The sequence below is a fragment of the Rhizophagus irregularis genome, chromosome 27 (assembly GCF_026210795.1).
Source record: "Rhizophagus irregularis chromosome 27, complete sequence".
Classification (NCBI taxonomy): Eukaryota; Fungi; Glomeromycota; class Glomeromycetes; order Glomerales; family Glomeraceae; genus Rhizophagus; species Rhizophagus irregularis.
In genome coordinates, this window is record NC_089455.1 from 1,585,401 (window position 1) to 1,609,579 (window position 24,179).

The 24,179-nt window shown below is 27.7% G+C and overlaps 2 protein-coding genes across 3 annotated transcripts; both read left to right on the forward strand.

The window, feature by feature from the left end:
- Positions 1 to 8,592: 8,592 nt before the first annotated feature.
- Positions 8,593 to 12,510, forward strand: OCT59_018234 (uncharacterized protein; the record flags this gene model as incomplete). 2 transcript variants are annotated; one of them, XM_066148634.1, is made up of 14 exons in its annotated part: positions 8,593 to 8,782; positions 8,989 to 9,122; positions 9,202 to 9,447; positions 9,531 to 9,725; positions 9,799 to 10,038; positions 10,121 to 10,273; positions 10,346 to 10,501; positions 10,571 to 10,675; positions 10,763 to 10,892; positions 10,961 to 11,543; positions 11,608 to 11,734; positions 11,808 to 11,905; positions 12,010 to 12,336; positions 12,424 to 12,465. In XM_066148634.1, the coding sequence occupies 13 exons, from the start codon at positions 8,593 to 8,595 to the stop codon at positions 12,074 to 12,076; spliced, it is 2,424 nt and encodes an 807-aa protein (XP_066004544.1). In that variant the 3' UTR covers positions 12,077 to 12,336; positions 12,424 to 12,465. The 2 variants fall into 2 exon arrangements, with proteins under 2 accessions (XP_066004544.1, XP_025167632.2); XM_025309606.2 differs by having other exon boundaries at positions 11,808 to 12,510.
- A 9,240-nt stretch (positions 12,511 to 21,750) lies between these two features.
- Positions 21,751 to 22,208, forward strand: OCT59_018235 (uncharacterized protein; the record flags this gene model as incomplete). Its single annotated transcript, XM_066148636.1, has 3 exons — positions 21,751 to 21,789; positions 21,852 to 21,885; positions 21,940 to 22,208. 3 exons carry the CDS (start codon positions 21,751 to 21,753, stop codon positions 22,206 to 22,208), a joined length of 342 nt encoding a protein of 113 aa, XP_066004545.1.
- Between the last annotated feature and the right edge of the window lie 1,971 nt (positions 22,209 to 24,179).

Genomic DNA, 24,179 nt, shown 5'->3' on the forward strand with positions numbered 1-24,179 from the left:
TCAAAGCACTATCTTCTTCTAAAGTTTTGTTCTAAATTAAAAAATGATACAAGACATATTAAATCTATTAGTATTTGATATTGATAATAATAACTGAATACAAACTACAGTCAGTTCACCTTATAACAAATTTTGTGTCCAGGCAAATTATCTTTTGTTATAAGAAAATTTGTTAACTATATTGGAAAAATATGTTATAATATGGGAAATTTGGAATAATACGATATAATGTGATATATTGGTGATATTTATTTAATGTGAACGTCTAAAAGAATTTCCATCGCACAGAATATTTTTGTTATAGTAAAAAAAAATTTATTATAAAGAAAATTCGTTATAGGAAGAGTCATTTTTATATTATTGTTTATAGATGTTACTTTGTTAAACAATATAAGGCATTTAATTAGTAATATTCAGTATAACAAGATTTTTTTTATATATTAAAATTGGTACTATACTGAAGATCTGCTATAATAAAAAATTTGTTATATCAAAATTCGTTATAATGTGATTATGTGAGTTAACTGTATATAGATACTTTTTTTTATATTTTTCCTTTTTTAGTACCACCATTTCTCCTTTATTTCTTCAGTTAGTTTATTTGTTAGTTTTCTATTTAAGATTTGTGCAACTTTCTTAATAATGATGATAATCAGTTTAACAGTTAAATAAATTATTCAAAAAAACTGGAGTCAACAATAATTAATAAAGATCAAGAAAACTATGATGATAAAAATGTTGATATTAATATTTACTCTTACTTTAATTAACCATTTTAATTTTTTTAAACTAATTTTTACATTCCATTATAGTGTATTAGTCTTCTGTTCAATCTTCATATAACTTTAGTTTTATTAATAAATTTAGAAATGATCATCATCAGCATCATGATGTTACTACTCAGCATTCTTTTGATGATATTAAATTATCCGATAGTTCAGAAAAAACAAAAGAATATTTGGAGTTAAAAATTGGACTTACATTTACAAATTGGATGAAATTCAATATCTGGATTGATGATTTGGCTAAAAAAAAAGGATTCAACTATAAGGTTAGGATTAGTCAAAAGGATGGAGAAATAATGTGCCATATTTCTTATGAATGTTTAAGATCAGGCAATCATAATCTACAAGTATCTTTTGATTTAACTAAAAGATGAAATGCAACTTCACAATGTACACAATATCCATGAAAACTTAATGTTACTTGTCTTAAGATAAGTAATGTTGTTAAAATTAATTCATTTGTTGATAATCATAACCATATTCTTACTTCAAATATACAAGAAATAGCTCAAAAATGTTATCTAATATAAAAAAATATTATTCAAGGACGAATGGATTCTGGATTTATTTACCTGTTATTTATACATAACTATTTTAGATATACTATTTTTAAAAAAGATTTATATAATGCAGTATATCAATTTCAGCTTCAAAATAATTCAGATGATTCAGATGCATCTCAAATGTTACAAATGTTATTGGAAAAGAAGTATTTCGATCTATTATTATGGACAATTAGAACCTTTATCTAAAAAGTTAAATCATTTATTGTGGATGTTACCACAATAATAGGCTTTATATGAAAGTTTTCATAATGTTGTATTCTTGGACACCACATTAAATACAAATTGGTTTTGAATGATGCTTTGTATTATTGTTGTCATTAGAGTTTAGATCTGTGTATCACTGTATCCGTCTATCTATAGATATATATCCATAATAAAAATTCAATATCCATAATCCATATAAAAATCAAGTTCAGATACGGTTAATTTTAAAAAAATTGAATGGATAATCCACATATCCATGTTATCCATGTTATCCATGGATAACCTAGATTATACGGATAATATGGATAATATAAATAATAATTTTAGATAATATAAATTATTCAATAAATTTTATATATTAATAATTAACAATACTTTTTGCATTTTCTTATCTCATTTAATATTTTAATACTTAAAGTTTGTTCTTAAAATCCAAACTCTAAGGTATTACAACAATTCCAATTTCTAAAGATTATAAAGTATACTTTCGATATACTGAAGCCATGATATACCAAAGATCACCATATATCAAAGATTTTTGTATAACCATTTTCATTAATAATTAAAATCTTTTGATATACCAATTTTACTATAAAATTTTATATAACATTATACCAAAGTTTTCATTTTTACCATTTATAATAGTATATAATAAAAAAAGTTCATTATACCGAAGATCAAAACCATATCTGATATGATCAAATGATGTTTAATTTGCGTAATTTTTGCAACTTTTACATTGATTTTTCTCTCATTTTTATTTTTCAGTATTAACATTACTTTGAAGTTAAACATTTAGCTGCTTTAAAAGATATGAAAAGTAAAATTGGTTATTTTTACAAAAAGCACAAAAAACAAGTATCGTTAGATAATTGGATTAGCAACAAGTAATTTGTAAATTTGTTAAACGTAAAATATGTAACGATTTTCATAGTATAATAAAGTCACATGATTTTAATCTTAATATAACAAAGTTTTCTAAAAAAATATATAAACTTCGGTATATAAAAAAATTTGATATACCAAAGATCACTATATACCGAAGTTTTAGTCTTGAACAGTGACTTCAGTATATCGAGAGTTGACTATATGTTTTTTATACATAATTTAAAGATTGTTTCATAAGATTATCTGTGAATACAAAAATTATTCGCATATCTGTGAATATAACAAGATAAGGATTATCCAGAGATTATCCACAGATTATCCATATGAAATTATTTATCCATAGATACTATTTGAAATAACAAAATGGATATTCACAATCCGTAATCTGTGCGGATACACAAATGATGGATATACAGATCTAAACTCTAGTTGTCATTGATAATCATTTCAAGTCAAGAATCGTAGCTTCTGCAATTATAGAAGACGAAATATTAGATATCTTTCAATGGATTCTAATAACATTATTTGACGAAACAGATATTAATCCTGAGATTATATTTACCAATTCAAATCCATCTTTAATTAGTGCAATCAAGGAAATACATCCCAATACTAACTATTTATTATGTATTTTCCATATTGACTTAAATTTTCATAAAAAACTTAAGGGTAAATTAGGAGTTCGCTTTGAAGAATTTTGTTACAAATTTTATACTTGCTAAAATTCTTTATATATAGAATTATTTGAATCATAATAGGTACAATCAATTGTTCAATATCCTGAATCAGCCAAATATAGTATATATTAATAAAGAGTTTGTGTAACATCTCTTGGATACATAATCAATTTATATGTGACACATAGAATACCTAAAGAATAGAATCCATTAATAAGCAAATACATAATAAAATTAATTGGTCTACCTCTTTATGTGATTTAATGATTAATATAAATAATTATATTAAGTATAAAGAACATTTTGAAAAATTTGAAATTGAGCGTAATGTTCTACCAACTGTTAAATTACCAATGTTGTATAATAGGTTTTTGGTTAGGTAAATGATAATATCAAACAATACTTAACTCCTATTATGTTAAAAAAGTAGCAATATAATGAATCAATCGGTATACTATGATTTGAATCATATTATAAATTGGCAACAATTATTAGAGTTATGTTGTGTTGCTTGTTGATTATTTGTTTATTTTTTTTGTATCTAATATTAATTGTTTTTTTAGACAGATATTAATAATGAAGAGATTTGTATGGACTTCAGGAATAAGAATAAGATATTTGTTAAGTTTTTTTCAAATTATTGATTAAAGATGTATTTCAAGAAATTGTATTAAAAGTATGCCATATTTGAGCTACAGGAACATCAGTTATTAGTTATTATGTGATGCTATTAAATAATGGTACATATTTATGTACATGTTTTTTATTAATAAATAAAAGTTTAATATGTCTAGTGGTCCGATCCTAAATCCGATAAATCCGGATTGATCCTTCAATCCGGATTGGAGTCAGATATCCGTATCCGATATTTCTAGGTGAATAGATCCGTTAATAAATCCAGATGGTAATCCTAGGATGCTGATCCGGATGATAAATATTTTTTTTTTCGTTTTTTTTTTCAAATTTAAAAATTTTTTTTTTTTTAATTTACCATTTCGAAAATTTTCTCATGAGCCATAGGTACTATCATGACTTATAGCCCCTTAACCCCTTACCCCTTTTATTTTCCTTTTTTATTTAATTTTCATGAGACAATTAAATGAAGTCGAAATTTTTTTTTCAAAGACATTTTTCCTAACGATAACAAATAAACTCAAAAATATTATTATTATTTGATTTATCAATTATCAATGATGGCAGACGAATTTGATTATATTCATATTGAGGACGATGATAATAATAATATACGAAATTCTTTAGCTGATAAAGGAGTCGGTAATGCTGATTAATAATTACTTCAATAATTAATATTTTCAATTTCTAATCAATTTTTATTAAGATAAAGAAACAGATACGGGTTCTCTTATTAGTTTAAGAAGCTCTGAAAGTGGTAGTCAAAAAAGTCAAGGTGTAAATAAAAGAAAAAAATAATCATTTACAAAACAGTATTTTGAAAAAGGATTTAATATAAAAGGAGAGGAAACTCGTATTTGTACCATTTTAAGTAAAGATGGTAATCGATGTGGCCAAGTGTATCGGAATACTGGGAGCTCAACCGGAAATCTTATTGCACACTTACGAGATATTCACCAAATTATTGACGAAGATAATCATGATGGTGAAAATAATTATAAAATGGTAAATTTTATTTAAATCACCAAATGTTTAAAGTATATTAAATTTAATATTAATTAATTGTTCTTTCTTAGTTGCGAAATACCAAAATTACTGATTATGCTCGATCTCATCATCCTCATCCTAAGCATATTCAAAAGCAACGGGAAGAATCTCTCTTTAGATGGATGCTACTTACTGACCAACCTATTTCTACCGTCACAAATCCAGCATATAAAGAAAAAATGTCACAATTTGATCCTTCATTTGTAGTACCTAGAGAACAAAAAATCAAAACAATGATAATTAAAAGTTTTCGATACAATAATCAAAACTTAAAAAACATTTTAAGTGAAACTGCCGTATCGGTATCTCTCACTACAGATCTTTGGTCTAGTAGAACTAAACATGGGTATATTGGCATCACTGCAACGTGGATTACACCGAATTTTGAAGTTAAGGATGTAATGTTAGAAATAAAGTATGCTCCTTCCCCCATCCTGCAAATGTTGTTGCTGAATTACTTTATGAATGTATTTTAAGATGGGATCTTAATGGACGTGTAACAGCAATTGTTACTGATAACGGCTCAAACATGAAGGCAGCATTTCCCTTTTTAATTAAAAAAAATCAGTGTGAAGCTATTCAACGACTTCCTTGTACTGCGCATACAATTCAGTTAGCAATTGGAAAAGGGTTAGCACCTGTGGAAGTTTTAATAGCGCGCGTAAAGAGATTAATCAATTTTTTTTTAACACAGAAGCAAATAGAAAGATTGGAAGAAGTTCAGCGCAAATTAAAATATGAAGATGTAATGCGTTGTGTACAAGATGTACAAATACGTTGGAATTCATCATTTTACGCTTGGGATCGTCTTTTTTATCTCAAGGATGCAATCATTCAACTTCAAGCTGATTTATATACAAGTACCAGTAGAGAGGACAAAAATGATGGTATTAAATTAAGAAAAATTTTATTATCTGAGGATGAATGGGATTTATTAGATAAATTAGTTGATGTTTTACTACGGGATTGCAGGAAGCAACTCGGGAATTTTCAGGAGGCACTTATGTAACTCTCAGTAAAATGATACCTTGTATTAATGAACTTATTTTCAATTTAGCACCATTGGATAATACAAATGATAATGATATTGATTATTATAATGAGGATACTGTATTTGAAGAAGATATTTTAGATGTAGAAAACGATAATGAAGAAATTATAAGTAATATTACTAAAAAGAAGATTTATATTAAAGATCCGTTAAATACTGAGGGAGCTATAGAAAAAGTAAAAAATAATATATACAATGCCTTGCTTTATTACTGGAATATTCATCATGATGCAGGATTAATGGCTTCTTTACTAGATTCTCGTTATAAAGAAATGGATTTTGTATTAGATGATGAAAAGGAAAAAATAATTTGAAAGCTTCGTGATGAGTTTAATGAAATGGAATCCAATAACTCAACACCGCACTCACCTGCAGTAGAGCCATCAAATGTAACTATGCCTTCTTCAGATGCAGAATCATCATTGCGCTCGCAGAAAGGATACTGTCAACGCCGTCAAACTAAAAGTAAAAAAGATAAATCACTTGCAGCCACTGATGAAGTCAGTAATTATTTAGAAATGCCGGTTGCATTGGAGGAGGAAAATCCACTAAATTGGTGGCGAATTCGTGCAAAAATTTTTCCAAAATTATCACAAATTGCCCGCAAATATCTTGGAATTCCTGCGACTTCCGTGTCAAGTGAAAGACTATTCTCGCATGCTAGTAATCTAATTACAGTAAAAAGAACGCGTTTGGATACAAATTTGGTAGGACAAATGTTATTTTTAAAAAGAAATATTCGTTCAATGGAAGTTTTTGCAAAAGAATGGGATGGCGAAACTCGGGAAATTTAATTAGAATAAATTTTTCATTAAGTTTCATAATGTATTTTTTCTTGTTAGTCTAATAAAATATTTTACTATTTCTTTAATTCAATGAATTCAATTATATTATAAATATTACCAATTTTATTATTTATTTGTTTAAAACTTGAAAACTTTATAAATAATAGAAGTAATTAATTAATAAATTCATTTATACAGATCATCCGTTAAATTTTGGATTAGGATACATCTGAATAGATCCAAAATAAAGGATGGATCCTTAAAATCGGATGGGATTAATCCGGATGGATCCTAAATAAAGGATGAATCTGTTGATCCAGATCATCATCCGGATTGGCTGTAAAGATTCGGATTGAATCCGGATGACTCTTTAAAAATAGGATCGGACCACTAAATATGTCAGCACTTTTTTTACATTGTTACTTATTCTCAATCAGCTATATATCATATAACTTTTATATCAGCCTCATTGGTACCTTAAGCCTAATATCAATCAAAAAACTCTTTTATAACAAATACTAGCTATTATATTATGTTCTACAAACAATTCAGATAAAAATCTTCCTATTACTAATAGTACATTCAACCATTTATTTTCCATTTGATTTATATCATGCAATTCTAATTCAATAACAAAGTCAAACAAAACTATATATGCAAAGTTGTTTGAATTATCAAGAAAGGTTATTGATTTAGCTATTAAAGCTGATATGTACTAAAACCTATTTAATATGTTTAAAATATTTCTATATGATATGCAAAACAAATTTGATGAAAAGCAGCAAACAAATGAAGAAGATTACTTTGATATTAACAATCCCAATATCATCAAGCATAAAGGACATCCATCAAAAAAACTGCAATCAGATGTTGAACAATCCTTCTTTAAAGGTAAATATGCATTAATAAATAGCATAAAAATTGATGAAAATGTAAAGAGTAGTAAAGGACGTAGGTGTAGAAAATGCAAACAGTATAGATATTATGCTAAAACTTGCCAAGCTTCAATGCTATAATTTTGAGTTATACATTGAAATTTTTTTTTTGGTTTGTTAAATAGTTATTGAGATTGTTGGTTGTGAAAAGCATTAGTTAGTTAAAATTTTGGGTTGTTAGGTTGTTGGTCATTAAAAGCATTAAAATATGGTTATAAAAGAGAAGAATTTACTACTATTTTAGCAGTAGTAAATATCAAAAACTAACTTGTATACATATATAATAAAATAACTGAAGCCAAAATAAAATCAACTTACAAGTGTTTATTAAAAATTAAATAAAATTTATTAGTTAAATCATATTGTGTTTTCATGTAATTTATTATAACTATGTGACACATATAGTGTACAAATAGAAATCATCTATTTATTTTTATTAAAAAATAAATTATAAAATAAAAGTTTGTATATAAATTTCTAATATTTTATTTTAAATATATTTTTCTTTTTTTTATTTTTTTTTACTTTTTTATTTTGTTTTATTTAGTTTAAAAGTACTTTAATTATATATTTTTTACTTTATATTACTTTTAACTTTTATTATTCTAGTTTTTATTTTTTCTTTAATATTGGATACTTTTTTTTTAATTATAAAAGATAAATAAGTCAATCATTTAATAATTCCAGCCAAGATTAGAAAGTCACGTGAATGAGAATTTTAAGCGTAAATACGTTAAATACGTTACACACCACGATGAATAATTAAATTTTGATTAACGGGAAAATATATGATTGGTGAAATTACCCTTGCTCACTATGAACCGGTGATGTATAAGCATTACACTGGAATTTATAATATATTATTATTATTTACGTTGCATCATCAATGGCAAGTTAATTTTTAAGTAATGCATGGGTTACACTACAATTAGAAACTTTGAGAGAGGAAAAACTATATAAAAGCTATTTGCATGTACGTTTATTATAAAATTATAATCGGAATTTTAACATTACTTTTCGAATGGAATCGCGGCAAAATATATTAAAAACTTACGGAATTCCCGTCAGCTCACGACCATCAAATGGAGGTTCCAATAAAAGGACAACCATGAGTACCACTTCTAGTCGTACTAGTAAAAGGTATTCTGTAAATGCTCTCTATTCAATGGCCGCTGAACAAGATGTTGAAGTTGAAGATGATCTGGCCAGAGGTAGAGTATAGTTAAGATTGGGAAGAATCCCTAAAATTAACTAGATTATTAAACAAAATTAGAAACGTACAGCACTTATGATCATAACTGTTTTACAGTTTTTTTTCTTACAATACACGGTTCTTATATAGAATAGCTTGGAAAAGGCTCGGCCGTTCTTCAAGAATTTTCTAACGAACATTTATTGTTTATGTTATTTTTTCTAGCTCAAAAACGTTTAAGGGAATTAAAAAGTCGAATTTCGGCACAATCCAAAAAAAATTTTGTTCTGGAAAGAGATGTTCGATATTTGGATTCACGTATAGCATTATTAATTGCGAACCGAATGGCATTAGATGAGGTATTTAAATTATTATTCACAACAGCAAGGTTAACTGTAGAAATAGTTTATTTATTTTCAATTTAATTGTTTATGAAAGAAACAAGAAGTAGAAAGTACGTTTGAGGATACAGATTCATCAGAGGGTACTTTTCCAGATGATCGTAAAATGCAACAATACGGCAATCTGTTTTTCTTGCTTCAAACAGAACCGAGACATATTGCGGTTTTATGCCGCCTGGTCAGTCTTACAGAAATTGATACTCTATTACAGACAGTTATGTTCACACTATACGGAAATCAATACGAAAGTAGAGAAGAACATTTATTATTAACGATGTTTCAGGTGAGTGACCGAATATCATTAAATTTTAGTTAAAATCCATTTTAATTCCATTAATTGATTGCTCTTTGTGATAATTAAATTAGTCAGTACTTTCAGCACAATTTGAGACCACGTTAGATTTCAACTCCCTACTTCGAGCAAACACACCAGTTTCACGAATGATGACAACATATACTCGACGAGGACCTGGACAAAGCTATCTTAAGTCAGTCCTTTCAGAGCGAATTAACAATTTAATTGAGCACAAGGAACTAAATTTGGAAATTAATCCGTTAAAAGTATGATTGTTATATATCTTTTTCTGTTGCTAAGATTTCTGCGATTTCGCATTTATATTTCATCTTGTATTAGGTTTATCAACAAATGATTAAGAAAATCGAAGAAGATACCAATTCATTGCCACAGGGATTGCCACGTGCGGTTACACCAGATGTAGCAGCAGCAAATACTGATGTTCAGGCCATGATAGCACCACGAATAAAAATGCTCATGGAAATAGCAAATTCTTTCCTTAATACAATAATAGAATCTATAGACCAAGTTCCATACGGCATTCGCTGGATCTGTAAGCAAATTCGTTCATTAACAAAAGTTAGTATCATATATTAGTATTATTCTTTAGTTTTTGAATTGCATTCATGAAAATGATTAATACTGACATTAATATCGATAGAGAAAATATCCTGATGCTAATGAATTTGCCATCTGTTCACTTATTGGCGGATTTTTCTTTTTACGGTTCGTAAATCCAGCCATAGTAACACCGCAAGCTTATATGTTAATAGAAGGAATACCCGGAACTCATCCAAGACGTACTTTGACTTTGGTGTGTAAAATAAATAGAGTTCTTTATTATCTCCTATTATTTTATTACTTAATTATACTTTTATTATTATAGATTGCAAAAATGTTGCAAAATCTTGCAAACAAACCTTCTTATGCAAAAGAAGAATATATGAGTATGCTAAATCCATTCGTAGAGAATAATAAGCAGAGAATTAATAAATTTTTGATGGATTTGTGTGAAGTAGGAGATTTTTACGAAAGTCTAGAGGTGAACAATAATTTTTACGTATTATCACTATCTTGAAAGATATTTTTACTTATTATTCATTGAAAATAGATGGATCAATACATGGCATTGTCTAAAAAGGATTTGGTTCTAAATATCACATTAAACGAAATATATAATACGCACGCCTTGTTAATTCAACATGAAGAAGTTTTGGTATAGAATACTGCTTTTGAAATAAATTATGATTTGAAAATTCTTACTTCTTTATTAAAAAAGAAATTATTTCGCCTGTTACATTAGGCACCATCAGAAAAAAGTCATTTGCATATACTTTTGGATGATATCGGTCCCGCTCCTCCTCAAGTACCTAGGAAGGAAAACAAGACAATAGAACTTCCATTATTCAGTCGTTGGGAGACACCCATAAGAGGTATCATTATCGTACTGATTGTTTTGTACATTCTTACAATACTTTCTTATTTATTTTTATATTTTTAGATCTTGCTTCGGCTCTCATGTCTGATAGTAGTGTCACACAATATGACATTTTATATATGGAGACTAAGTCTATTTTTGTACAACTCATTCGTTCTATTCCACGAATATCGGAACAAAAACAGATAGATCTACCTACGATTGCTGAAACAGCGGCTACTACCAAAGATGCTACTTTAGTTCGCAAAGGAATAAAAGTCAAAGAAATGCTACGTGAACTCGAGGAAGTTCAGATAATGGACCGTGAAGATGGGTATCGTCTTATGACAGAAGAAGTTGCTCAAGAGTTGGCACATCTTGGTAATCTTCGCGAGAAAATCACTGAAGAAATTCGGTCTCTTGAAGCAGTTTATAAAACTATATGCGATCACAATAATTACCTTAGAAGTCAACTGGATAGTTATAAAGCATATTTGCAGAACGTGAGACAACAGACTTCAACCGATCTTACTAGTACAAGTGTAGTTAAAGTAGGGGACAAAGAGAAAAAACCAGCAAAAATGAAAGTTTTAGGTCCATATAAATTTTCTTATGCTCAATTGGAAAGAGATGGGATCATTGTGGAGAGTAATGTTCCAGATAACCGGTAGGTTATATGAAGGATACTTTCTCTATTTTAGTCATTTGTATTTACTTAATTCAATTAATAGGCGGCAGAATATCTATTTCAATATCACTTCACCAATTCCTGGTACCTTTATCATTGCATTACATTATAAAGGGAGGGATGCTGCTATCTTGGAAATGGATCTTAAGTTAGACGATCTTTTAGAAAAGGTAACGTTTTAGTCATACCGGATATCTACATTTGTTTCGTATCAGTATATTAACAGAATAATCACTTATTTAGCAACAAGATAATGTTATGTCATTGGATCTTGAATATGTGCAGTTAAACGTTCCCAAGATATTACAGTTATTGAACAAGACATTTGCTAAGCGAAAGACGTAGTTGTTGGGAATCAAATATTTTTTGATAATTTGTTTACATTATATTTCTTTATTTATGGTATTTTCCTTTATTTTATTGTATTTATTTTTTTTTTCAATAGGGATACTTCCGATGCCTGGGGCAAATTGTGTCTCCCCATATGCGTGCATTATCCTATCAATGGATGAAAGATGTGGATTTCATGATGAAAAAAAAAAGAACCTGCTAAAGTTGATGGAATACCAAGAGAATACGTTAATCTTACAATTCAACCCGGTTGCTTGAATCAAGCCATTAGAATCATAGATATTTGTTTATTTCCTTTTCTTAAACCATTCTTTATTTCTAAATATGTGGAAAAGTAAATGGTTTATATTTTATATGGGGAAGCACAATTTGCCTCCAGGAACCAAGTAATGATAAACCATAAAAAAAAATATTTATTTGGGTAAAGTACTATTTATTATTAATAATTATATGACAATTTTTTATGTCTTATTGATATTTATTATCTAATGGAGAATTAATAACTTAGGAATAGATCAATAAAATAAATCATAAACTAGTTTTTTTAACTAATTAAATTTAATACAAATAGATTATAACTAATTTATATAAATCTAATTTTAATTTAGATAATTTACAAATTAATTTAGTTTGTTTTCTGATAATGAATTTTTTTTTAAAAAAAATTTTCTGAAAAAATTTTTGTTTATGAAAATTTTTATTAAACCTTTTTTTTTCAAATATATTGTTAAATTCATATATTTAATTTTGGATGAATTTATTTTTTACTTATTTTTCAGATTATAATAAATTGTCAAAAATATCATAAATAGTATTTAAATTTCTTAAAGTATTAAGTAAATTTGTAGAGCAGACAAAATTACTTATAAGTTATAATTTTAAAGATTATATGAAGTTTATATTAAGTTTTATTTTAAAAAAAAAAAAATTTCCATCAAAAATTATGTTCTTTTTTTTTTGAAAATGATTAGCAAAAAATTATCATCATATCATTTTTATATATTAAATCAATAAATTTTTTCTATAATATACTATATATGAATTATAAAATTAATTTTGAATATCAATTTTAACTTATTTAACAATTAAATTTATTTTTATTTTTATTTTTTTTTTTAAATTTAATCTATTTAATATTTTATTTTAAAAATTTTCATTTTACATAATTTTTATACTAGTATTATAATATTCTTTTGGCCAGAATTAAAAATCTAATAAAATACTGGTTAGCATTATATTATAAATTCATTACTGATGATTATTATTACTAATATTATTTAACAATATATAAATTTTAAAACTAAATATTTTTTTAATTTATAAACTTAAATTTATAATAGTTTATATATATTATTAGAGGTCTATATGTCTATATTTAACAATAAAATTGTAGTACAGTTAAACCTATTTATAATCATTACTTTTAATAAGCTAAAATTGATAATAATAATTATATAGTAAATTACATATTACAATCAACTTTCTCTATAATTGCATATTTAGGACAAATATTTAATGACTATAATGAGATATAATTATAAGTAATAAAATTATATGATTTAATCATTGACTAAATATTCAAATTACAATAATTTTGTTAATAACCTGATAGTGCATACATAGATTCTCTAATAAAATAATAAGTGGTTTATTTAGTACTTAATAATATTAGACTTTTTTTTTATATTTGATCATATATATTATATTAATATAAAAATTGTTTAATAAAGTATTAAATGTGCTGCAATTAAAACAAAAAAATAAAAAATATAATATACTTTATATTTCTTATCTATATATATGCTAGTCAAAAAATGATATATTCTATATATATCCTATACTTATTAGTACCAAATATACACTGGTTAAAAACTAATATATCGGGTAGCAAATATGTATCAGATATATCATATATACCTAATATGTATAGTAAAAATGCAGAAAATCAGATACCTGCTGATATGTGTAAGATATGTGTAAATATATACAGTCAAACCTTGATATAATGAACCTTTGATATAGTGAATTTTTCAGACAACTATAATAAATTTCCCCTCGCTTATAACGAATTAACCAATCAATCCGTAAAATCTTCACTATAGCACTATAGTAAAGTTGAGGTACGGAGCACAAGATTCGTTATAACGAAGGTTGACTGTATGTCATTACATATCAGTATCGAATATGTATATGATATATAAATAATATGTAAATAATATATATATTCTAGGCATGATCTTCTGTTAGTCGAAAATCGATATATCGGGTAGCAGATATGTATCAGATATGTACGATATGTGTAGTATTAATGCAGAAAATCGGGTACCCGATATGTGTAATATACGTGTAAATATATATATCGTCTACATATCATATACATATCATATACACACGAGCATTACATACGTATATTTGATATATATATTTACATATATCTTACACATATCGGGTACCCGATTTTCTGCATTAATACTACACATATCGGGTACATATCTGATACATATCTGCTACCCGATATATTGGTTTTTCGACTATGTCAAATAGGGGAAATTAAATTTTATGCATTTCATAGTACTAATTTCGGTAGAATATATGTTTCTTACCGATTCTGTAAATAGTATGCATTGGATGGGTTACGTATAGCATAGTCAACTTTACTCATTTTGAAATAGATTTGGAGGGAGTAGCCGTATATAGTTATTTGTAAAGAGAAGGTGGGGTTTATAATCTTAGCTTTTCTATATTTGTAATTTTGGAAGATTATTTGTTCTTTATTTTTCTATTAGTTTTGCACTTATTGCGATACTTTTTAGAATACTTCGTTTCTAAAATTACTTCAGTATTAATTAATAAAATTCAAGCTCAGTATGTTTTGCTAGTTTTGACCGAAAGGTTCACCTCTTTTTGGAAAACAACTCACTATCCAGCCTGGCATGATTGCTCTATCGTACACTGGATTTCTTCTCATTGCGACTCTTCATCAGGTGATATTATCAAACTTTCTCCTTGCACTGGCTGCGTGGCTAATATTCCTCTGCCTCCCTCCAAAAAGTGAAATGCAGATTTAACTCTTTGCACGCAAAAGGTCTCTCTTATACATTTGCTCATCCTTCCTACCGTTAATGAATGAATTAGAAGAAATACCTCTGAAGTGCACAAGTCAAAGAGTAAAAAATCAGGCATCAATCAGGCACTGATTGGTGACTGATTGATGCCTGATTTTTCACTTTTTGACCTGTGGTAGTCACCCTCCTTATGTGGGCTGATATAAAAGATGGAATTCGATTTTACTATAACAGATGGGATGTTGCTCCTGATTTTTCCCCTGTAGACATTATTGAGGCTCCAGTTATCCCTACCACCGTTAAATCCTCAGCTGCTGCTATTTTTGCTAATTCTCCTTTAATTCCTTCTACAGATTCATGTTACATCTTTTTCACTGATGAGTCTCTTATTAACTTAGGAACTCCCAATGTTTCTATGGGCTGGTCTTGGATGCAAATTGTACTGGATGCTGGTTTTCCCAATTTCATCGCTATTTACGCACATGGCATTATTTGAGATAATTCCTTTTTCTCTCGTGCTAAAGCTGCTGCTATTTATGCAGTTTTAACTGTCTCTCCTCATGACTCAAAAGTTACTATTTATACTGACTCGTAAACTGCCATTAATGGCCTTAAAGGTTGTTCTTCTTCTTCCTATTCTAATAGCCATCTCTACTATAAAACTATGAACTTTGAACTTTGGGCTATTATTGAACGAACTATCCGCTTCAAGAATTTGATTGTTTTACTAATCAAAGTTAAAGCTCATTCCAACAACTATTTGAACGATTTTGCTGATTCCTTGGCCAATACTGCTCACACCTTATTGTCCAGTATTTTGATCTCTGGTTTGGATCTTGCCTCTGCCCACAATTTTGTTTTAACTTATGACGATGATATTGTCTGCAAGTCTAATCTAAGACACTTTCTCAAATAATATTATCAAACACAGTTGATGCGTGATTTATTGCATTTAACGTGATTTCACTTCACTTTTTTATTATCATCTCATATAGATTACATTGTTGATTAGGATCTTACTTGGTTCACTTTGAAATTCAAACCTTTTCATGATGCATCTTTTACCTTTGAATATGCTTCATAGCACCACACCTTCAAGTTTAAACTCTTCTTAGATGAATTGTCTACTTTGGAGAAATTTAAAAGAACACGCCCAGACTTATACATGGACGAATTAACTTGCCATTCTTGTATCGACCGCATGGAAGACTTGATGCACCTTTTTATGTGCAAAAGACGTCATTTGCCTATGTAACAAATTTTTCAATCTTATCAAAATTACTTGATTTCAAAAATATATAATGCTGAAAAATTGGCTGATATCGATCCAATTCCGTTTATTATTAAACTTACTTCTCTTTCATATTGGTCCTTTTTTTCTACAAATTGGTCCTCTTATGCCTTTATCCATGGCTGTCTACCCAAGCTTTTTGTTGACTTATTTGTCAATTTATCCATCCCAAGAAATTCCGCGATGAAAGTTGTCGCTGCTATTCACAACAATTTTATTCAAAAATTCAGAAGACGAATTTGGAATCTGCGTTCTTATGAGAAAAGTAGATGGAAAAACGCGATGAATATTACTTACAAGTTGAAAACTACTCCACGGCCGTCAAATTTGCCAAAATCTATATATTTACCTTACTTATCTTTACCACCTTCAACCCTACACGATTCACATGACTTCAGAACCGATTGGTTGAAGAACTCGATGAAATATGGTTTGCCTTGATTTAATCACTTTTCAGATTTTATGAATTGTTTAACAGTGCTATTAAATAACAGCTTTTGCAAGATGAAGTGTCAATTTTTATAGTGGGCGCGCTATTCGTTATTTTGTTAGTATAGTTGCTTCTACTTTGATTAGAATATATCAAGGGAAAAGATCTGGGAAAATTTAGTGTAATGCGATTTTTCTTTTTTAGATTAATTTTTTACTTTATTTTTTCTTAAAAGACTATATAGCTTTGTTTTTAATTAGTTTTATTTGTTTTATTTTTCTTTTTATTGTTTGTAAATTGTAAAGTTCGAATAAATTTAATAAAAATAAAGGCTACTATATCACGTTTGCCTAGTTTTTGACCAAAAATGATCAAAAGTACCTTCTCTCCAGTTGCTCACTTGGCCAAAAATTTTCATAAAGAAAATAAATGGATGAAAAGTATGAGGACTTTTTGCTTTTAGTTAACAAAAAGTCTTTTCGAGGTGCTCTGAGTTCTTCTGCAATGTATGAGTTTTGCCCAGCATTCATAAAAAGACTGTATGAAATTTAGAAATGTTATTCTTAAGGTTCTGGTTGCTACCAAATTACGTTGTAAGATGGCAGTTCTATATAAACATTTTCCTGGTTTTCTGAAAGGTTAAAAAGTAATGCATTTAGTTCCTACACCTTTAAAGCTAACTGGCCAAGCAGTTCACAAGCCGGATCTTCATCTTTAGAAGAGGTTCTTACCAACGAAGTTACTACCAGTTGATGAAGTGTGTGTGCTGAGTTTTGGTTTTTTTTGAGCTCCCTATTTTTATTTGTTTCTGTCATTATTTATGGTACTCTCCCTACCTTGTACATATTTTGATTTATTCTTTCTGTCGCTACTTTTATTTTATTTTCATTATTTTCTTTTTTCCTGCACCACCTTTCTGCGCATTTTGGAAATTTGAAAAATAAACCAAAATCGATTTACCATTTCCAAATGATCATTCTAGTCATGTGATTAATCCTTTTTTCTATATATACGTTGATCATTTTAATATATATTTGATCACGTTTTTTAATATTATTGGGCAAACTTTTGGACTTGGATTTGGATTGTATATGGATTTCTCTTTTTGGCCTTATTATTTTTGCTGCCGATATTGGATACGTTTTGTTCTTTACTAACCTTTTGCCTGAGGTTTATATCTTTATTTTTTGCTTTTTATTTTTCTTGGTTTTTTTTTTGATGTAACTTTATTTTCTTTGGGAGTAAGGGATACTGGAAAATTTGATCATCATGGTGGCTTGATATTACAATTTTAAAATCAATGATCACTCAGGTGATAAGAGGGGTGACAGATTGGGTACTGCAGTTTTTGTAGTATGCTGATCAAAGTAGTCACATGTTGGACTATCATTGGATTGACTTATCTAGGTAGATCTTAGGTCGAAAGATTGTTTACAATAAGGTGGGTGTCCTCCGTTTGGAATTGTTTGAAATGAGGTGGGTGTTCCTTCAGGAATTGCACGACACTAAAAAGTTTCCCATTAGCTGGACTGTATGACACTAAAAAGTTCCCAAAGGTCTTTGTGAAATAGGTTTGTTATCTATAGTATGTAGTCAAATAGGAGAAATTGAATTTTATGTGTTTTTGATAGTACTAATGGTAGCTCAGAAGTTCTTTACCAATTCTAAGAGTGGATATGGTGCTGGATGGATTATGTATAGCATAGTCAACTTTACCCATTTTGAAATAGATTTGAGGTAGTTATTTATATAAAGAGAATAGGGTTTATAATCTTAGCTTTTCTTTATTTGTAATTTTGAAAGATTATTTGTTCTTTGTTTTTCTATTAGTTCTGCACTTGTTGTGATTCTTTTTAGAATATTCTGTATTTTTTAAAGTAACTTATAGCATTAATTAAGGTTGCTTGCTGAAACCTAGGGGTTTAAGCAAGATGGCGTTTTGCCGAAAAGTGAAATTCTGCCAAAACAGGACCCCGGATATCTCCAAAACAGGTCATAAGTCACACTTTCGGCAGATTGGCCCATTTTTCAGCGCTCAAAAAATCGTTTTTTGTAAATATCTCGGCATCCAGTGGTCCAATTTTGATGAACTTTTTTTTAAATTGTAGAGCTAAATGAGGGCTACAAAATAAAAAAAAGTTCATTAAAATTGAATTACTGGATGCTGAGATATTTACAAAAAACGATTTTTTGAGTTTCAGCAAAAAGGGGTGTTTTTGGCCAAAAGTCCATTATGACCTTTATATTAGATATCCGGGGTCCTGCCGAAACTATATTAAAGTTATATTAAAAAACTGGCGAAACTTTGGAGAAAGGCGAAACTGCCGAAACTTATTATAAATGCCGAAACTGCCGAAATTCTGCCGAAACTATAATAAATCTATAGTAAAATTTTGACGAAACTAATCGTAGGATTTTGAAGAGGTTTAGACAAGCAACCTTAGCATTAATTAATAAAATTCAAGCCCATGCTATATTTGCCTAATTTTTGACCAATAATATATAGTATAAATATGGAAAATTATACATTTATAATATATATATCAGGTACTTTTAGGGCAGTAACAGATATTATCTAATATTCTAGGGAAAAGTGAGTAATTGAAAATCTTAGGTTACATATATAATATATCTTACCTGGGGGCAGTGATGGGAAATTCTGGTTTCTGGTGAAAATTTCACTGGAACTGGAAATTGGAATATCGGAATACAATTGGAACATCAAATAGAACACCGGATCACTGGAACATTGGAATTTTGATGGAACATCAGAAATTTATTCTGAAATTAATTCCAGTATTCCAGTATAACAAAATCGATCACAAATTAACCAAATTAACCAAAAAAAAAAATTTTTTTTTTTTCTAACTTTAAACATCAAAATAAACTAAATACAATATGTCAAATCACGGTGGAAAACCTTCCCACTGTTTTAACGAGTTTGTTCATGTAAAAAAAGATGTTAAGGTTAACTAAAGTAATTATTTAGCAGTATGTCAGGGTTGTGTAACTGTAAAAGGCTGAACTTGGGCAGAAGCAGAAGCGCGTAAAATAAATATGTTAAATACAGTTTCTAGTATTGGCAAACATTTATCTGTGTGTGAAAATTTCAAAACGACATATCCAGATAGAGTTGAATATGTAAAAAAAAAATATAGAGACAAGAAAACAGAGAACAGCCAAACAGAGAACAGCTAATAATTTGAAAAGGCAATTAAATCAATGTATACTTAATTTATTATTTATATTTTTTTGATTTACATTTTTAATTTTATATATACAGTATATTTATTTTTATATTATTAACTAATATATTTAATTATTATAGTGCCGGAACTAGATGAAGAAGATGATAATCTATCTCAAGCATCATTTTCTACACGATCAACTGCATCAACTTTCACAAGTGGTACATCAAAACGATTGTGTACTAATAATTCTGAAAAAGTACAATCAACTATAAATCAGTATATTGGAAGAAAGTTTTTACCAAATGAGATAGACACATTTTACAGATTGTTGTTACGTATGACAATTTCAAATGGATGGGCGTTCCAATGGGTGGAAAATCAGAAAACAATCAAATTTTTTAATTTTATTTCACCTTTATTGAAATTACCAAATCGAAAAACTTTAGCTGATGAATTATTAAAGAATTCTGCTGAGCGTGTACAAAATAATATAGAAGCTGCTGCTAAAGATGACAAATATGGTGTTTCTATTTCACTTGATGGATGGAAAAATGTTGTTGAACAAAATATTTTGGGTTTAGTAATTACAAGATCAGATGGACAAGTATTAATATGGAAAGCAAAAGATATTAGCAGGGATTGTGGAAATACTGATGCAGCAGTTAGACATATTAATGCATTTTTAAATGAAACTCAAGCAAAAAACATAAAAATTAATACTGTTATCACTGACTCTGCTTTCTTTTACAATGCAGCTCAGTAAGAATTTTTTTTTTTAAGTTTATAATTTTTTAAATTTTATGTTAAACTAATAAATAATATTTTGTTATTTAGAAAACAATTAAGATGTACACATAATGATATAGTTTTTTTGCCTTGTTTTGCGTACCAGGCAAATTTCTGTGTAGTAGATGTTTTCAAATCCTCACCAAAATTACTTGAAACTTCTAAAAATGCAACTGCAATCATTAAATACTTTAATGCGTCATCAAAATTTACTAAAGATCTTCGCGACGAACAAAAAAGAATATATAACAAATATATTACATTAATACAACCTGGTCAAATACGTTGGAATTCCTATTATTTTTGTTACCAATCGGTTCTCAAAAATAAGCGTGCATTAAAGGTTAGTTCTAATATTTAATATTAATCTTTTTATTAAAACATTGTTAATCTAACAGTTAATATTAAAAACTTTTAGTCTTTAGCAGGAAGGAATGATCTTAGTGATGTAACAGTTGTACATGAAGAAAAAGAAGGGAATAATGATAACAAACTAATGGCTAGCAAAATTATCTCAATTATTGATAATCCAGACTTTTGGATAAATCTTGTAGAATTAGAAAAGATTCTTTATCCATATTGCGTTGCATTGAACTTGTTGCAAAAAGATAAAGCTCGATTATATGATGTATTGCATTCTTTTGGATACTTTATGCAATGCACTTCAGAATGTGATGATAACGATTATAGGGAAATGATGACAAGAAGATTAGAAAGACGATGGAAAACCTGGGAGTAGCCTTTACTTATTTTATCCTTTTTTTACATCCATCCTATAAATTACAATTTTTTGCATCAGATCCTAAACTTTCTCACATTAATCTTAATAAATGGGTTCAATATTATTATATTAAATGGTTTGGTAACAACCCAACTTCTATGGTACGAGAATTATTGGCATATAAAGAAAATTTTTTTCCATTTAATGAACCTTCTTTATTAGAATTAGAACAAAACACCTTTAGATAATTGGTCATTTTTGAGCGACTCAATTCTAGAATTATCACAAATAGCAACTAAATTGTTCAGTATATGTGTGAACTCTGCTTCATGTGAATGGCTATTTTCAACTATGGGCTTCTTACACACTAAAAGACGGAATAAATTACATGTAAGTTATTTATTATTTATATTATTATTTATTATAATTTATTGATTTTTAATTTTAACTAGTACTCTAAAGTTTTATGGATGGCACAAATTCGTGGTGAACTTCAAAGAGAAAAATTTATAAAAAGTATTATATTGGATGATCAGTAAGTTAATAATAATAGAATTGCAGTACCTGTTGGAGATAAAGAAATTGATGACAGTATACTGGAACCACCGGAATTGGATGTGGATGATATTGATGATAAAAGCGATAATGGGGATAATGATGAAGTAGATGAATTTATTAAATTATGGTTTGAGGGACTAAATGAAGAAGATATAAGTGAAAATGATACTTCAGATAATGAAATTAATGAAAATCTAAATGAATTACTTAGTACACAAATTCATCCTGCAGATAACAATGATGCAAAATGAGATTTAACAACTCTATTTAAATCTCAATTAGTAGCGCCTAGTTTCTTTTCCAATATGTCATTGTAATGAATTTTAAATGTATTTTGGTTATTAAATAAAGAATTTTTTTAAAATTTATATATTCCAGTATTCCAAACTAAATTCCAGTGTTCCATAATAATTTTTTATATTCCAGTATTCCAAATTAAATTCCAATGTTCCAGTATTCCAATTGTATTCTAGTGAACAGTTCATTGGAATACTGGAAACTGGAAATTGGAATACACGTTTCCAGATTTTAGATTCCAGAATATGCCAACACTGCCTGGGGAAGGGGGGTAAGCTCTTATAATAAACTGATATTAGGTAATATTTGTCATTGCACTTATTAAAATATTTAATATTATATAAATTTTATATATATTAATTTGATCTTTAAAATTGAATTGCTTAATTAATATTAATCTAATCATTATAAAATTACTATTATTTGATTCTTTTCAATAAAATGAATCCAATAAGTTAAAAAATATTACTGTATTATATTGCTTATAGTATTTTCTAAAGTTAGTACTTTCATATAGAGTTGATGATTTTTTGTGGCATTAAAAAGTAAATTTTGTGTGTGATAAAAAAATTTTTTGTGATTTGCAATAATACCAAATTTTATAAATTATGTATAATTTTATGATATATTTTAATAAAATATTTATATATGAAAAATTTTATTTTATTTATTTTATTATCTATTTGTAATTAATTTTTATATAAATTTAATCAATTAAAATACAATATATTAAATTATTTTATGACTTTTTAGATAAACTTTAATAATTAGAATCTAAAAGTATATTATATAAAGAAAAATTATGTTTTACTATATAGCTTAAAATTAATAATTAAATATAGTTTAATGTGATACTAAAAAGAATTGGTAAATGAACTAATAAACTTTTTTAATAATTATTTAAATTGGTTTTATCTAAATTTTCATTAAATTCTAACTAATAATATACTATTTATTTATATAATAGACTGTTAAAAGGATTATCAAATTCCATAATTGCTAAATAAATAATAAATATCCTTTTTTTGAATATTTTCAGTAGTAATATAATATTAATCACAGGTCGAAAAGTGAAAAAATAGGCATCAATCAGTCACCAATCAGTTTGCTAACTTTTGATCCAGTGATCAAAAAAAGATGAAATATAGCTCATTGGAATCGTCTCAACAAGACGAATCTAATGGTAGTAAAATTGCATTTTTAAGATTAATTCTTAATGAGAATTAAGTAAAATATAAAAATAAAAATGTATCATTTATATTTTACATATGGGCTAATTTGTTTACTCTGCATTAAAAAGAGTTATTAAATTGATTTTCATAATTTTCATTACTCAAAATTGTTTTGTAATACCAAAAAATCATCTGATTGATGATCACTTGACTAAATAATAAGTTGAACAAAAATTTACATTTGCGAAACTTAAATTATTAAATGTAAAAGAGCTGTGAAAAAACCCATTTCACTAATAAAAAACCCATTTCTTATATATATGGAATTTTTAACATATATTATTAAAAAGTAAGTAGTGCTCCGAAAAAAATCCGATCTGATCTGGAATCTGCAGATTTGATCCGAATCAGATCGGTTCGGTTTTTAAAATTTTGATCCGTAGATCAGATCGGATTTAAAAAAAATCTGATCTGATCAGATTCAGATCGGATCAGATCAAACACGAGAAAATCTGATTCGATCTGAACAGATTTTGGATCAGATTTTTTTTTTAAAAACCCTTTCCTGAACGAACAGATGCCGGACGACCAAGATTTAAAAGAACGAACTAGGTAAGTTCGTTTCTTTTTTTTTGTTATTTTTACTTGAGAGAACTTAATTAACGGTTCCCTTCTTTTTTATTAGGAAGCCTGGACGAATGAAGCCTAACGACCAGGATTTAAAAAAAAAGAACGAACCTATGGTGAGTTCGT